The sequence below is a fragment of the Drosophila willistoni genome, chromosome 3R (genome assembly GCF_018902025.1).
Source record: "Drosophila willistoni isolate 14030-0811.24 chromosome 3R, UCI_dwil_1.1, whole genome shotgun sequence".
In the NCBI taxonomy this organism is placed as follows: domain Eukaryota; kingdom Metazoa; phylum Arthropoda; class Insecta; order Diptera; family Drosophilidae; genus Drosophila; species Drosophila willistoni.
In genome coordinates this window covers 603,540-621,573 of record NC_061086.1, presented here as the reverse complement: position 1 = coordinate 621,573, position 18,034 = coordinate 603,540, and the positions used below count along the sequence as shown (strand labels likewise).

Here is an 18,034-nt window from a genome sequence, read left to right as displayed (position 1 = left end):
AATTGGATAGTTGGTGGCTTCATCTACATATTTATTCTTAGCCGCTAAAATTTGTCGCTCACTCAACTATTCATTATTTTTGTAGTTAGAAATAATATTTGGAAATACATTGTTGATAAGTTCGTCTTTTGATGAGACAAAATTACAGAAATTATTTAGAAATGATATTAATCCGCTCGATTCATCGACAGGTACTTGACCATTACCGGTAGTCAGCAATTGCACCGAGAAATCTTCAGCAGATGTATCATTAAGCAATGTAACTCTCATAGTTGTTGTCAGCTGCAGTTTCTTCACATAGCGCCACAGATTTGACGATTTGAGGCATGCGTTTATTTCATCTACAGCCGTAGATCTTGGAATTACAATGACAGTATTTGGCGGAAATCGCCAGACAGTAAAATCATTGCTCCCCCAAAACATCTCGAGTCATTGCGTAAATCTTTTAATGTTCGGTTAAGTGCTTCTAATGCACGTTTATGCGCCATTGTGCATTCGTCCCAGATGATGATTTTCGATGCCGCTAAAACTTTGGCCATTGCTGAGTGTTTTGCAATATTACACGTTGGTTCTTCAATAGTTTGAAGATTTAACGGTAATTTGAATGTTGAATGAGCCGTACGGCATCCTTCTAACAATGTGGCTGCTATTCCAGAAGAAGCAACTGCAACCGCTATGTTGGATCTCGCCCGAACAGTTGCTAAACGAAGGAATGTCTTGCCAGTTCCACCAGGGGCATCTAGGAAATATAAACCACCATTTTCATCAGCGATTGCTTTCATTAAAGTATCATAAACTTCCTTTTGTTGGTAATTCAACATTCCTTTGAACTAATAAATCTAATTCCTGGTGATCATATTCACGTTCCCGTTCCAATTCTCGATTAAATGCGTCATTCATTTCACGATTTGGCGCTGGCATTCCTAACCTGATTAATAGATTACTGCACATGAGGTAACACATATCTTTGATCAAGAGTAAAGCACGATTATGTATCTCCTCATTCATCTCAATATCGTGATTTCTGGAACTGACACGACTTTGATGTAAAATATCTTCCGACATACTATCCTTGTATTTGTGCCACAGGTTACATGGGTTTGATGGAAAACATGTCGAAATTATTATAGCGAATAATGTGCGTATCTGACTTGGAGATGCAGAGATAATGGCTTCAGCGATTGTCGTATCCCAATGGGTATCGATTTCTAATAAGTTCAATTCTTCACATTACACCACGCACATTTACCAGCAACAACCGTAAATAGAAACATTCATCATTCTTTGGATGAACTGTACACATACGACCAAGAGCATCAGTAGAACGCACATCTGGATACCCAGGAACCGCATCACCTTGCTTCCGTCTTTGAAAATTCTTGGATGAAGCATTCCAAGTATAATAACGTGGCATTTTCGAGTAAAGCAAAGTTCGTGCAAACTGATTGCTTTGGCAGATTGCAAAAAAACTGGTCAATGTAGTTGCTGGAGGTGTTTCAGCACGTTGCGTAGCATTCGAAGCCGTGAAATATACTCGTTGACCATTCTCCAGATGCACCACCAAATGCATAACAGTAGGATGACGTTCGTAAATTAGAAATGCGAATATACGCCAAATCGCTTCATTACAGTTCACATAACGACCAACTTGATAGCGTGAAATTTCATCGTTGGTATTTGAGGATTGCAATCCAAAAACCGCCATATCACTGCCTTTCGTGACATATTTGCAAATATATTTTATGGACTTAACTGAATTGCAGTATTCAACGTTGCAATGTGTCTTGAACGTTTTAGAAATAAGTTGCGAATATGGAACAATCCAACTGTTGTCGACAACGAAATCCATTCTTTTCACTTTCGTTGTGACAGTTCGACCGTTGTCATCGGGTGATCGACGCCGATACAGCGGATACCCATCGTTGCCAGTGAGTCTCCGCCGTTAATTTCCGTGGATATCGTTTAGAGCACTTTCCATCGACCATGCAAGGTGATTGGGGATTGATGGCACCACACGGTCCATGAATCATATTAGTAGTAACAACATCATGTAGGTCTGGATCGACTTCATGATCAGGAATCTTGGCACATATGATATCATCTATTTGGTCAGGCTGAATTCTTTCCACTAACCAAATAAGAATGTGTGCGTGCGGCAGGCCTCGCTTTTGCCATTCGATTGAATACATCCAGCATCGAGTATATCCAAAGACGCATTGTCAAATTATCTATTTGTTGCCTTCTGTTGTTCGCTCGACGATTCTGCATTACCAACCGAGCTCTTTCACGGGCCGCTTCACTTTGCTCTCGTGATTTGCATTTGTGAACTCCATTTTTTTAGGTTGATCATCAGGCCGTAATTTTCACACTGTTTCAGGACTTCTTTGAGATTTGATATGGCCTCGTCTTCATCTTTATCTGGAATAATGATGTCATCTACATATGGAATCGCGATATTTTTACGAGTCAGCTCTCTAAATATAGCATTGATGTGCCTTTGAAAAACACTAGGAGAATTCGTTAGTCCAAATGGTACCTTTAGAAACTGGTATTGCCCGTTGTGGGTTACAAAAGATGTATATTTTCGGCTTTCCTCCTCGACATCAACATGGAAGAATCCATTTTTCAGGTCAATAGTGCTGAATATCTTCGCACTTACCAATCTGTCCAGTTGGTCTTCGATTAAGGGTAAAGGAAAATGGTCTCGTAATATTGTTAATTCTTCTATAGTCGATACATAGTCTTGGAGAACCATCTCGTTTTTTTACCAGGACTACAGGGCTACTGTACTCTGACTCAGAGTGCTCGACTATACCTTCTTTTAACCATTCATCAACTTGTTGGTCTACTACGGAACGTTCGCTATAACCGATTCTACGCGGACGCGAGTAGATTGGGGTATCGTCATTAATTACGATTCGCATTTTTACGTTTGTCGACTTTGCGTTTACGGGTTTATAGTTCTTTATCAGTTCGCGTACTTCATACTTTGCGGAATTGCTTGCATTAGCTTAGCATCAATCTCGTTAACATTTTATGCATTTATTTTCATCAACACCGAAATTTCTGTTTCAAAATTACTGTCACTCTTTCTTACAATTATCCCGTCACGATTTATTTTTACTTCCGCAATTTTAGAAAATACTTCGCCTAACATCAAGTCTTTATCAAGAAATTGTGCTTCGATTACTAGAAATACTGATTTGAATTCTTGACCGTCAATTACGAATAGTTTTTCGATTGAATCCATGGCATTGACCGCGTCGCCATTACCGAACCCGACTAAAAATTTGTTGCACTCACATAGCTTTGACTGTTTTATTCTTTTATAAATCTTTTCGGACATAAGATTGTATTTACTTCCAGTGTCAATAAAAGCATTCATCTTTAAACCGTCGATTGTTATCTCTTTATACATACGTGAGGTTGATGTGTTTAGTTTTCGTGTATTACTCACTTCGCGTTTTTCCGATTTCTTGGGACAATCTTTGCCAATATGGCCAAACATTTCGCATTCAAAACACTTTTTACCTTTGTTTTTATCGTCACAGTCAGCGGCTGTATGACCTTTAAGACCACAATTGAAACATTTGATTTCTTTATTTACACTTCAAACTTGCTTTGGCTGAGAATTGCGATCACTTTTCTGGATTTGTTTATTAAAACTTAGTACATTCTTATTCTCACTCTTAGATTTCTCCCGCATTATTTCGTAGCATTTCAATTTGCCTTTAAAGTCGTTTATGTTTTTAGCTCCATACAACATTGATTTGTTCGTACCACTGTCGTCAATTCCATCAATAACATACTGGATCAATGCAGGCTCTTCGATATTTCCTCGCGTGGATAACTCTTTTATTAGCAAAAAATATTCTTGTAAATTCTCGTTCTTTTTATACCATACACCCATAGGGTGAAATGGTATATTAAAGTCGCCAAAATGTATGTAACAGGCAGAAGGAAGCATCTCCGACCCCACAAAGTATATATATTCTTGATCAGGATCAACAACCGAGTCGTTTTAGCCATGTCCGTCTGTCCGTCTGTCCGTATGAACACCTAGATCTCGGAGACTATAAGAGCTAGAGCCACCAAATTTGGTATGTAGACTCGTGTAGTATGTAGAGTGATCAAGTTTATTTCAAATTTTTGCCACGCCCCTTTCCGCCCCCGCAATTTAAAAAAAGCGTTTATCTCAAAAACTATTCTAGCTAGAGACACCATATTTGGTATGTATATTCGCTTAGTAAATGCACACATGTTGTATGTATATAAAATTTGCCACGCCCTTTTCCGCCCCCGTAATTTGAAAAACTTGATTATCTCCCGTATTTTTTTACCTCATGCAATCAAATTTGGCACACTTAAATTTAATACTAATATCTAGCAAAATACCAAATTTGATCAAAATCGGATAAAAAACAGTCGAGTTATGCATATAAACGTTTTTCCATAGGGCCGGAGTTGGCCGTTGGCTGGTGGGGGCGCTAGGGTGCTCGTATGATTGAGTGAGCGAGATACTAAGATATGCTTGTAAGAAGCATGTGAAAATGCTTGAAATATTTGCTTTACTGGTGTATGGTATACCAAAGTCGGCGAGACGACTTACTTACTTCATTAATTTTCCGATCTGCCATCATTTTATGCAATTGGGCACTGTTTGTCGTCGATTTAAATTCATTGAGTAGCGCCTTTTTTAATTTCAACCAGTTAGAAATACCTCGTTCGCAACAAAAAGCTTTGCTAATCCTTTTAATGACCGTTTTGCGAATATAAACATTTGTAAATCATTCCAATACATTAACTTTGTAAGATCTTCGAATTCATTAATCCATACTTCAATGGAAAGGGCATCTTCACCATTAAACGGTCTAATCGAGTCTTCGACATCATGATAATTTAAAGCAAATCTTGGAACACTTTGAATCGGAACGTTTAGAATTGGAACACTGGCTACTGAAGGGTTGTTTTTGTTTCTTTCTTCTTGTGCATCATTATCGCCAACGTCATTATTATCATCTTCTTCGTTTTCGCTTTCGTCAGAGACTTCGTCATTCGCGGCATTAAAATCAGCATCACGCAGTAAATTTCCCTTTTTCAAATTACAAAATATAAAGTTAGGCAGGTCGTTCTCATTATGGTGTAAATGTAGCATATTACATATTACAGCTAAGTCATTATCAGAAAGTTCATCGGCAATATATGACATTTTAATTGCATACTCTTTATCTGTTCTTTCGTAGTCGTAACCTTGAAATTCGCGTAACCGTTTTCTGTTATTTCTGTCTCCATCCCTTTCGAATACATATTTGTGAAGCAATGCAATGTTCTGTCTCTTTTCCGTACGCAGTTTTTCATTTACAGCACCGAAATCTGCGAGCTTTGCCATGTTCACTTTTGTATGTCTGTATTGGTAGCGTCACTCTTATATGTGTGTATTTTAAACGTTTGACAAATTCTTAGAACTGCGTTAAAACACTTTTGCTTTTTGTCTTTCAGATCTCACTTTAATTAAAGAAAATTACTTTTACATAAATTTGTCTATCTTATTCGTCGTTTTAGCACTTCTTAATATTTTTTCACATCATTTAGCTTAAGACTTCACATTTTTTAGTTAGGTTGAACCGTTATATTTTTCCTCGTTTAAGTAAGGTTGAGCCCCCATATTTGTGGGATTTGTGCCCACAAGAATTAGAATAGTTGTTATATTTAGTAGATTATTTATTAAATTAGGTAATTAGATTAGGTAATCAGGATTTTACAAAAATTATGTATTGATTCATTTACACACACGTCGTTCGTCGTTCGTCGTTTTCTCTAGACTCCTCGTTTCTCACTCTGCCTTGCCAACTCGTCTTCTCTTTTATTGCCACCTCGTCGATCAGCTGCTTCGGGAGTAGGTCATCACAATCATCAGGATCGGACCATTTAGTTCTAGAAGAAACATTTTTGCAGAAATGTTCGGCATATCCGAAGTTAGCTTCTTTGATATTTTTTGGTCAGATGTTTGTAACGCACAGAAGGAGACGTTTCCGACCCCATAATATATATATTCTTGATCAGCATGAGAAGCTGAGTCGATATAGCCATGTCCGTCTGTCCATCCGTCCGTCCGTCTGTGCGTATGCGTTTTACTCAGCCGTCTTAAGAGCTATCGGGCTGAAATTTTTGTTCGGTGTTTTTTATTACCCGGGAAAAATAAAGTATGAAGACCATCGGGATCGGACCACTATATCATATAGCTCTAGAAGAACTAGAAGAAACATTTTCATAAAAATTGGAGTATGCTATGAAATTTACGTATGTGATAATATTGGATCCCAAAATTTGAATGTGATCGGATAAATATAACACAAGTTACAGTCAATATAATAATCGGCTCTGTCGGCAGCGCTGCTTGTTGTTTACTACATCTTTCGTCATCAACAGAGTACATGCATACACACACAGACGCAACGCTACGTAAACTGTATGTGTATGCGTGCGTTGCTTTGCTTTGGGAATGAGGGAAGAAGAAGAAATTGTAAAATAGAGAGTGAAATTGTTTTGTTTGTATATTGATGAATTGAGTTGCAGAAAACAAATTTTGAACATGTAAAATTATTATTACCAAGGACTGCAAGGGTATATAAACTTCGGCATAGCCGATGTTAGCTTCTTTGATATTTTGCCACTAACTTTGATTGTTCAAAATTTTTTTTCTCGCATAGAGTTAACTTTCGGTCCTCTAAATTATGGCATACTTACATTTTTAATTTTTAGAGCAAAAAGCCAAATTATGCCAAAATTGAAGGTGTTTGTTGACTTTTTTACTTTACTGTATATATATATACATTTTTCCCTTTTTATTTACATATTGATTTTTAATTTGTTTGTGATAAATCAATTATTTAATAATGTCTGTCTGTTGCAAATATATGTAATTGCAATAATCCCAGCAAGACCAGTGAAGACTTTCTTTACTGTTGGCTGTGTGACAATGTAATGCACTTTAAATGTGTTGGTTACACAGTCAAGGTGCGGGATATTATTGCACAGGGTGACGGCCTTAAATGGGGCTGTGATTCGTGTCGTGGCTTGAAGCTCGAGATGCGAAGTTTTATGAAACGGACTGGGGATGCGTTTAAAACCCTGTCAGCTGGCGTTCATAACTCCAATAAGAGCTTTTGGCGATGGAAGTTCAATTCAGAAGTTCTAAATTTTTGATTGAATCTCCGACGCGAAAGAGGGTCAGGTTTCAGGGCGTTGGCACATCGTTCTCTACCAATTCCGGCTTCCGACAATGACCGTATGTCACCAAATGTATAGCAGCTGATATCGTTTAGGAGTCCGGCTTTGGCAGGTGTGGAGTCTCTTCCTATTTCCCCTGAAGACAGTATCCCACCTACTAACACGATGTCGGTTGTAGTTTCCGAACCTTCCGGGCAAACATCCGTTTCCAGGCATATTGCCAATAAAGTAAAGTAAAATAAACCAAGAGGAGCTAGTAAAGTGCTGGCTGCTTCAGCTGTGCCTAGTATCCCTAGTTCCCTTGTTGTAGTTCCACCCAAAAAGCAAATTTTTATTTCGAAGCTTGATCCCAATAGAACTTCTGAAGAAGTCATAGCCTATATCCAGGGCAAAGTTCAAGCACCAAACATTGCTGTGGAAAAGTTCCGTTTTTCATATACTCGGGACATTTCGTCCTTTAAAATAAGTGTCTCCCCAGATCTTTTTGGCCAAATATGTCATAAAGATTTTTGGCCGGAACACCTTGTTGTAAAAGAGTATACAATAAATGAAGTAAGTCGTCTCGCCGACTTGGGTATACCATACACCAGGTGAAACAAATATTTCAATTTTCGAAAACCAAATGTATGTCTGTTAAATTATTTTACCATGCCTCATACCATATGCTGTCTCGCTCACTCTACAAACACACGAGCACTCTAGCGCCGCCACTAGCCAACGGCATATTCTGCCCTTATCGATCGCGTAGCAAAATACGTTCATACGTATATTTCGCATGTTTCTAGTCCGATTTCAATCAAATTTGGTAGTTTGATAGAAATAGATAAGATTAAATAGTCTGCCAAATTTGATCGCGATGGTCAAAAAATTGCAAAAGACAATCGGTCTTTTCTAAAGGCGGAAGTGGGCGTGGCAACATATTAAAATATATGTATTCTGCGCGCATACTAAGCCAATATACATACTAAATTTGGTGACTTTAGCTTTGTTAGTTTTCGAGGAAATCAGTTTTGTTTAATTTGCGGGGGCGGAAATGAGCGTGGCAAAATTTTTAAATAGTCAATATCTGCGCGTGTATTAAGGTAGATTACATACCAAATTTAATGTCGGTAGCTTTCATAGTTTTTAAGAAAATCTGTTTTTTTGTAAATTCCGGGGGCGTAAGGAGGCGTGACAAAAATTTGAAACAAACTCGATAACTCTACATACTACACGAGACTGCATACCAAATTTGGTGGCTCTAGCTCTTATAGTCTCCGAGATCTAGGTGTTCATAAGGACGGACAGACAGACAGACGGACATGGCTAGATCGACTCGGTTGTTGATCCTGCTCAAGAATATATATACTTTGTAGGGTCGGAGATGCTTCCTTCTGCCTGTTACATACATTTTGGCGACTTTAATATACCATTTCACTCTATGAGTGTATGGTATAAAAAGAAGAATCGGCCTCCGACTAGCTTGCTACCTGCCTCTGTGAAGTAAGTAAGTGATAAGTCGTGTTTGTTCAACCACTTATAACTCGCGATCTGCTGAACCAATCTTCATGGTTATTGATCCCTTTGGATTTGTTTGCCCCGAATATTAGTATACATCTTAAAAAAATAAATAATTGCCGGAAAACCCTTTAAAACAGCCAATTTCTTTTCCCTATACAAACGTTTTCTAACAGTCAATTTAAATAAAGTCAACTGTTGTTTTAATGTCATTGTAGTGCTCTATAATATACAAAGTGAAAACTAAAGGAAAAATGGGTATATTGTGTTTTGTGTAGTAACATAATAGAAATTCGAATATCGTGTTTTGTGCAGTGTTTAGTAACCCATATTATCAAACCAAACCAATTAGCAATCTAATCATTATCATACGTCCTAGATTATCCGATGAACAAGGAGAAATTATACGAGAAGAGCGGCGCCTTAGTATTTAACGAGTAAGGGCATTAATTCGTGCTTCTCTAACACAAGAGCACAGAGGACAGCCTATGAAACTGTTAGGTTAGAAACGAGAAATCGTCGAGCCTATCGTACAGATGAACATAGAAATAATCTTCAAAGTGCAAGAAGAAATGGTTCCAGAATTGATTTGAATCCTAAAGCCTTTGAAGCCTTTCTATATGATTGCACCATCGACTACAGCTTGCATCGATTAGTTTGTGGCATTGTGGCTTATTGAAGTTAAACGACTTAAACTTATTGGTAAAACGACTGGTTTGTGCTGCCTTAGTGGTAAAATAAAATTGTTATTATTGGTCCCGCCAACAGAGCCACTGTGTTTCCTGCTTTATGGCGAAACACTAGAAATATAACATTTTTTAGCGAACACTTAAAAATACTGCTTCCAAGTGACTTCATTTGGGGCTGAAATTATCGAAGAACACGATATAATCCAACATTTAAGGTAATTTACGTTAAAAAAAAAGTGTTTCTAAGATCCAAGATCTGCAGTTGTCATCAGAGCAGATAAAAGACCTGCTAGAACACATGAATCGAATCATTTCCTATCAAACATTAGGAAATATAATTCCTGCTTCCAAATGACGTCATTTGGTGCGAAAGTTGTGGCTGCCCAATTCATGCCCACTTTCAATGTACTTTATCGGTGATGATAGAGACGAAGCCAATGCACGATCTACAATATATACCTCCGTAAGAAGGTCCATAATTTCGCAGCTACACGAGCTTCTCCACAATCGAGACAATTTAATGCGTTTTGTTAAAATAGTGGAGGTGGGGGCAAACTGGGAAAAGATTCCTAATAAGGCGGGGGCACAGCGAAGCGTGGCATGGTTTCTAGTTTATTAATATTTTTAATAGCTAATCATAACATATTAATGAATTTATTTTTTTTCTTATTTTTTTTTTCATTTTAAGTAAATATTTAAAAAGTGGTGCTATTTTTAGTTTCGGGTATTTTTTGAGTATTTAAGGAAAATCCTTGATAAGCTTTGAATACGTTGGATACTATTAAATTTTTTTTTTCTTCCATTAGTAGTAAATATTTTACTTTGAAAAACGTATTCACATGTTCCTTGAGCCTTAAATTGAAGCCAAGAATCCTTTGCACACATAACCTCAGCAAGTGGTGGTATTTTTAAGTTCGCAACTGTATGTGCTGGCTACATATTATGTAACTATTAGTAGAGTTAATAACAGCGCAGTAAAAAGCTATTATGCTAATTGTTATCCGAAGGACAACATTAGTTTATTGACTTGGCTTTTTATACACGTTATAAAAATTTGATAAATTCTGTAAAACTTCTCGAAGGTAATAGAAGCAAAAACTGAAAGATACACATACATATATAATTTATATTTTTTAATTTTTTTTTGTAAGATGCGGATAAGGCACGAAAACATGGCATGGAGGACTATATAAGCGCCGATCCGTGTACATTTGACCATGCTAATCTTTTTAAAACTTTACAAAATCTAACTCTTGAATATCGCTTGAACGACCCATATGCATCATTGGTGAGTTAAATATAAAAGCTTTTATACAATCTAATTTATTGCATTGTTTTTCACATACATAGGGTTGGTTTAGTCCAGGGCAAGTATTTGTTTTAGACGAGTATTGCGCTCGCTACGGCGTACGTGGATGCTATAGGCATTTGTGCTATCTATCCGACTTATTGGATCGTGCTGAAAAGCAGCACATGATTGACCCCACATTAATACATTATTCGTTTGCATTTTGTGCGAGTCACGTCCATGGAAATAGGTAATATACTGATGCTAAAACACGCATGCTTCATATGTATCATTTATATTATTTTGATAGACCTGATGGTGTAGGAAGCATCACGCATGAAGAAAAAGAGAAGTTTGCAGAGATTAAGGAGCGCCTGCGTCAGCTACTTGAATTTCAAATCACGAACTTTAGACATTGTTTTCCATTTGGGCGCCCAGAAGGAGCATTAAAGGCCACATTGTCCTTGCTGGAGCGAGTTCTTATGAAGGATATTGTAACACCTGTACCACCCGAAGAGGTCCGTCAGATGATCAAAAAGAGTCTGGAAACAGCTGCGCTAGTTAACTACACAAGGCTTTCAAATAAAGCTAAAATTGAAGGTGCTATGTCTAATGCCTATTGTCAATTTAATCTAATACAATATCATACTTTTCACAGAAGACTTACGTGGAGAGATTATTGTGCCGCCACCAAAAAAACTTGAGGACTTAATCCATTTGTCCGAATTGTGCGTGGACCTTCTACAACAAAATGAGGAATACTATGGAGAAGTAAGTTATCTTTTAGTCATTCGGTGCATGTTTCTAATTTAAAAAAAGGGAATAGAAGAAAAGGCCGTGTTTTGCGACTAATTGTCCTAAACACAGTTTAATACAATTAAGTTGATACTGCTTGCCTAATTCTAAAAAAAAGGATGCCATAAGTTTATTAAGTTGATTTAAGTAAAATCCGCACAAGAAAGGTCACAACAATTGTAATATATAAATCTACTCAGTATTATAGCGCTCTAAATGTTGGATTAAATTGTTGTTTCAGCTAATTATCTTTGCATGATAAGATATATCTTGTGTTTAAAAGGGTTATACTATGTATTTATGGTCAGAGGAACACAATTATAAGTGTGTGTTTGCCAATTTGACGGCTATATGTTAGGGAATAGTAACAAAAAAAACTTGCAAGGGTATACTCTCTGGGGTATTAGTTATTATTACATTATTATTCTACATCAAGTTTTGTTTCTTAATTCTACCCGTAATTTAATTTGTAAAACTTAAATTTATATGCCGCGTTTTGTCTTAGTCATATAAAAGATATACTGCTGGTTTAAATATGGAACGGAATAAGTCAGTGAAAATCTAGATTCATTTCACAAAGACCGCATATTGATTTTAGCAACGTAAATTACAAATTACCATATTATGTACTTGGGTTTCATCAGGCTTTAGGTTATTAAAAATTTAAAAAGAAATGAAGTAAGTAAGTCGTCTCGCCGACTTTGGTATATGTGTTCAATGTGTCTTTTGAAGGGGGCGTGTCAAAATTTTTAAACAAACAAAATCAAATAAACATACCGAATTCGATGTCTTTAGGTGGTATACTCTTTGAAAAATTAATTTTGTTTACTTTTCGTCGGCAGAAAGGGGGTCTTGGTAATAATTTTAAATGAACTTTACTACCGTAGATTCTACACAAGTGTACTACTAGCTCCCACAGTCTTCGAGATCTAATTGTTTATACAAACAGACAGATCACTCGACTTCTTAGGAGCCGGTTTTTCGAAAAAAAATGTTTTTAATTTTATATTTTCGTTTTAAAACGGAAAGAGTTATTGGTATAATATTTTTTTCCATTAAGAACAAACTAAGTTAAATTAAGAAAGTCATCTCGCCCACTTAGGTATCCCATACACCAATAAACAAATATTTCAAATTTATAATAAATGCATATACATACATATGTACGTATTTTTAAAAAATTCTGTTCACATGTCACAGGCCAACTCCGGCATATCGGAAAAACGTTTATATGCATAACTTGGCTATTTTTAGTCCGATTTTGATCAAATTAGGTATTTTGCTGGATCAAATTTAAGTGTGCAATTTGATTGCACAAGGTAGATATTTACGGAAGATAATCGAGTTTTTTTAAATTACGGGGGCGGAAAGGTGCGTGGCAAAATCTTTACACATAGAAAATGTACGCATTTACTAAGCAAATATACATATGTACATACTGCAGTCCTCGGTTGATGAGTTGTCTAAGTAGCCCAGTCATTTAGTCAACTGAACAACGAGGATCGTGGCTGGAATCCCAGGCTAGTGTCCATACATCCATATGTAATTTTCGTCTAAGGCCTTAGTTGCCAGTGCTTGTAAAATATAGTTAGGTTGACTTAATAATAATAATAACATTAATACACACATACTAAATTTAGTGTCTCTAGTTAGTATAGTGTTTAAGAAAATCGGCTTTTTTTCATTTGCGGCGGTTTTATTTCAAATTTGAAAGAAACTCGATAACTGTACATACTACACGAGACTACATACCAAATTTGGTGGCTCTAGCTCTTATAGTTTCCGAGATCTAGGTGTTCATACGGACGGGCGGACGGACATGCCGAGATCGTCTCGGCTGTTGATGCTGATCAAGAAAATATATACTTTATGGGGACGGAAAAGCTTCCTTCTGCCTGATAGATACATTTGGTATGGTATAATTAAATTTTTTCTTGGTACGAGGGCTGTTTATAAAGTTCCACAGTTTCCCAAAAAGGGCATGCTAATGTTATTTTTTAGAGTAAAGAGAATTAATTCTCATTACCAAATGTGGTAAAATCACACAAAAATAAATCAAAATAAATCACACCACAATATTTAGAAAAAATCTTTAAAAGCCTTCCAAAGCTTTTAACGGTACTTTTTTTCTTAATAAACACAAAGCATGTGTTTTTTCGCGCGTGTAATATGATCTGCTGCATGTAGTGTTTTGCAGAAATTTAAATAAAAAATCTATTTATGCTGCAATTCAACAAAAAATTGTTTCAAAATATACCATACGAATAAATAAATTTAAAATTTCTATTCAATACTTTTTTTACGCTCAGATGCCCAAGAGTGCCTTGAGACACTTATTACCTTTTTTGCACCTGGCAGCTATACGAAAACTTCTAGATTTTTTCTGATTTCATTTTTGAGTTTAGAAGCCTTTATTTACTTTAAAAAAATTGTTCTTCTTATTTTCCTCCAATAGTTTAGAAAATAGCATTAGAGGGTTAATGATTTAATTATATTTAGTCTATTATTTAACCCATTTTGGACTATATTTTAATCAAAAATTACATTGAGTAAAACTTCAAATCCATTTTTTGAAGCAGTTTTTTCCCAAACTAAAACATGCAGAATGTTTTATTTTTTAAAAAAGTCATTTTGCAACTTAAAATCAGCCCGGTCCAAAATTGGTTAAACTATTGATTAATCTTTTTACAATTTCGTTCCAAGAGTATTTATTGTCAAATCTTAGACCTAGTATTTTAGCGTGGATGGTTTTTGGTATGCTTACATTATTAATTTCAATTTTTATGTTTCTTACATGTATGTAGGTGGATAGATTTTTCGGATGACATTTTTGTACCACCAATATCGGACCAATTCTGAATTTTGGTAAAAAGATTGTTTGATTGTGTGTCGTATCCAACAAAAAGAGGCAAAAATCATCCGCGTACATAGTGTGAGTGAAAAATTTGTTTTCATTGATAAGTTAGTTCAATTAATTAAATGCAATGTGAAAAAGGGTAACGGAGAGCTGGGAACCCTGAGGGGTTCCATTTTTCTGACCCCCTGCAGGAGGGAGTTATTACCTTATACTCTAATTCTTTGATTATTGAGGTAGCTGCGTACTAAGTTATTCATATTATTTAGTAGAGAGGAGGTTTCCTTGGTTCAGCATCCACATAATCCGCTTGGAAATTATTTTCTCTAGAATTTTGGAAAGGCAAGGAAGCAAGGTAGTGGATCTCCTCAACTATTCTGTTTGCTTTCGGGGCTAGAACATCTATGTTGTTTTTGTGATAAATTGCATAGTTTACGGATGTATGAATATTTATGTCAGAATTGGTCAGGTGCGTATCTTGTAAGGCAATAATATGGGGTTTGAAGTTTTTTATTAAGAAAGAGAGATCATGGTATTTGTCTGTATTAGTATTCCATTGTATTGTAACATTATGACTGATTTTTATACCCTTCCAAAAAGGGTATATTAATTTTGGTCAGAAGTGTGCAACGCATAGAAGGAAGCATCTCCGACCATATAAAGTATATATATTCTTAATCAGCACGACGAGACGAGTTCAAAGAGCCATGTCCGTCCGTCACTCCGTCCGTCCGTTTGGATCAGCGCAAACTCCTCCTAGATCGTAAGAGCTATACAGCTGCATGTATGCTTGTATGTACTGCACAGGTTATATATCTCGGACTCAGCCGGATCGGACCACTATATCATATAGCTCGCAAACGGCAAAGTCAGTGACTTTTCTCAATAACTTCGTTATTTTCTGAGCTATTGTCGTGAATAATTTTTTGAACTTCAATGTGAAGGGGGCGTGTCAAAATTTTTAAACAAATAAAATCAAATAAACATACTAAATTTGATCTCTTTAGCTAGTATACTCTTTGAAACATTAATTTTGTTTACTTTTCGAGGGCGGAAGGGGACTTGGTAATTATTACCATACACCCATAGGGTGAAATGGTATATTAAAGTCGCCAAAATGTATGTAACAGGCAGAAGGAAGCATCTCCGACCCCACAAAGTATATATATTCTTGATCAGGATCAACAACCGAGTCGATCTAGCCATGTCCGTCTGTCCGTCCGTCCGTCTGTCTGTCCGTCCTTATGAACACCTAGATCTCGGAGACTATAAGAGCTAGAGCCACCAAATTTGGTATGTAGACTCGTGTAGTATGTAGAGTGATCAAGTTTATTTCAAATTTTTGCCACGCCCCTTTCCGCCCCCGCAATTTAAAAAAAAGCGTTTATCTCAAAAACTATTCCAGCTAGAGACACCATATTTGGTATGTATATTCGCTTAGTAAATGCGCTTGTGTGTATAAAAATTTTGCCACGCCCTTTTCCGCCCCCGTAATTTGAAAAACTTGATTATCTCCCGTATTTTTTTAACTTATGCAATCAAATTTGGCACACTTAAAATTAATACTAATATCTAGCAAAATACCAAATTTGATCAAAATCGGACAAAAAACAGTCGAGTTATGCATATAAACGTTTTTCCATAAGGCCGGATTTGGCCGTTGGCTTGTGGGGGCGCTAGGGTGCTCGTATGATTGAGTGAGCGAGATACTAAGATATGCTTGTAAGAAGCATGTGAAAATGCATTTGTTTAATAAAGTTGAAATGTTTGCTTTACTGGTGTATGGTATACCTAAGTCGGCGAGACGACTTACTTACTTCATTTTAAATGAACTTGACTACCGTAGATTCTACATAAGTGTACTACTGAATCCCACAGTCTCCGAGATCTAATTGTTCATACAAACAGACAGATCACTGGACTTATTAGGAGCCGGTTTTTCGAATAGCTTTCTGAGCTATTGTCGTGAAATTAAATATTGGTGAGTTTATTACACCTATAAACGACTCTGCCAAATTTGATTAAGATCGGGTGACTATATCCTATAGCTCCCATAGGAACAGTGACTTCGTTACTTTCGACGCGATTGCTTTCAAATTCAATATTTTTATACCCTTGCAGAGGGTATTATAAAATTGGTCAGATGTTTGTAACGCATAGAAAGTAAGGTTTGTAACGCTTGAGAGAGAGAAGCTGAGTTGATATAGCCATGTCAGTTATCGGGCTGAAATTTTTTTTCGGTGTTTTTTATTACCCGGGAAAAATAAAGTATGAAAACCATCAGGATAGGACCACTATATCATATAGCTCTAGAAGAACTAGAAGAAACATTTTCATAAAAATTGGAGTATGCTATGAAATTTACATATGTGATAATATTGGATCCCAAAATTTGAATGTGGTCGGATAAATATAACAATATGACACAAGTTACAGTCAATATAATAATGGGCTCTGCTCCCAGCTCTGCCGGCAGCGCTGCTTGCTGTCTACTACGTCTTTCGTCATCAACAGAGTACATGCATACACACACAGACGCAACGCTACATAAACTGTATGTGTATGCGTGCGTTGCTTTGCTTTGTGAATGAGGGAAGAAGAACAAATTGTAAAATAGAGAGTAAAATTGTTTTGTTTGTATATTGATGAATTGAGTTGCAGAAAACAAATTTTGAACATGTAAAATAATTATTACCAAGGACTGCAAGGGTATATAAACTTCGGCATAGCCGATGTTAGCTTCTGTGATATTTGTGAGTTTAATATGTTTTTTAATGACTGTGACGAATTTGATAAATATCGGGTGACTATATCATAAAGCTCCCATAGAAACTATCGGTGGAAAACAGTGACTTTGCTATGCTAAGATTGTAGGCCGTTTTCCGTTTTAAATTTCTCTGCTTTTTTTTTAACAATGACTAAGAGATTCCATCTCGTATGTAACATTCTTAATGGCTGAAAAACGAGTGTAATGGGGTTTTTCAAAGTATACAATGAATGAGTAAAAGAAAAGTTCGGTTGAAAGTGGGAAAGCTGTGAAGTAAACTGCGTTTAGTCGACGACTGGCATACATGTAATTCTGGTACCGTCCCATGAAGAATTTTAAAACTTTTTTTTGACAAAATGGCTGGAGCTCAGAAATGAAGACCTTTTTTGTTGTGTTTTTATACCCTTGCAAAAAGGGTATATTAATTTTGGTCAAAAGTGTGCAACGCATAGAAGAAAGCTTCTCCGACCATACAAATAAAATATATTCTTGATCAGCACGACGAGACGAGTTCATTTGGATTCAGCAGGATCGGGTCACTATATCATATAGCCCCCATACAAACGACAAAGTCACGAACAGCGGTTTTTCTCAGTAACTTCGTTATTTACCGAGCTTTTATCGTAAAATCGAATATTGGTGAGTTACATTTAAAACTATATGACTATATCATATAGCTCCCATAGGAACGATCAACACAGTGAAAACAGTGACTTTGATCAATAACTTCGTTATTTGCTATGCTAATATTGTAGGCCAAGAAAAGAGTAACAAAAAACTTGCAAGGGTATACAAACTTTGACGCGATCGAAGTTAGCCCCGGCCCTGTCTGGTCTTTTTAACATTTAACAAGACCAGAGGGCCGGGGTTAACTATGTATATGTATAGTTATATACATATATGATATATGAATG

General features: G+C 36.4%; 1 protein-coding gene across 6 annotated transcripts in view; it reads left to right on the top strand.

Annotated features, from left to right (window-relative positions):
- Nucleotides 1-18,034, top strand: part of LOC6651596 (calcium-dependent secretion activator) — an 84,448-nt gene that overhangs the window by 37,037 nt on the left and 29,377 nt on the right. For 5 of the 6 annotated variants that reach the window (XM_047012306.1, XM_047012293.1, XM_023180687.2 and 2 more), the window contains exons 14-17: nucleotides 10,568-10,704; nucleotides 10,767-10,954; nucleotides 11,015-11,304; nucleotides 11,363-11,475. In XM_047012306.1, coding sequence (XP_046868262.1) covers nucleotides 10,568-10,704; nucleotides 10,767-10,954; nucleotides 11,015-11,304; nucleotides 11,363-11,475 — 728 coding nt within the window. Of the gene's footprint in view, nucleotides 1-9,052; nucleotides 9,165-10,222; nucleotides 10,499-10,567; nucleotides 10,705-10,766; nucleotides 10,955-11,014; nucleotides 11,305-11,362; nucleotides 11,476-18,034 lie in introns of those variants that run through there. The other variant, XM_047012340.1, reaches the window with a different exon arrangement.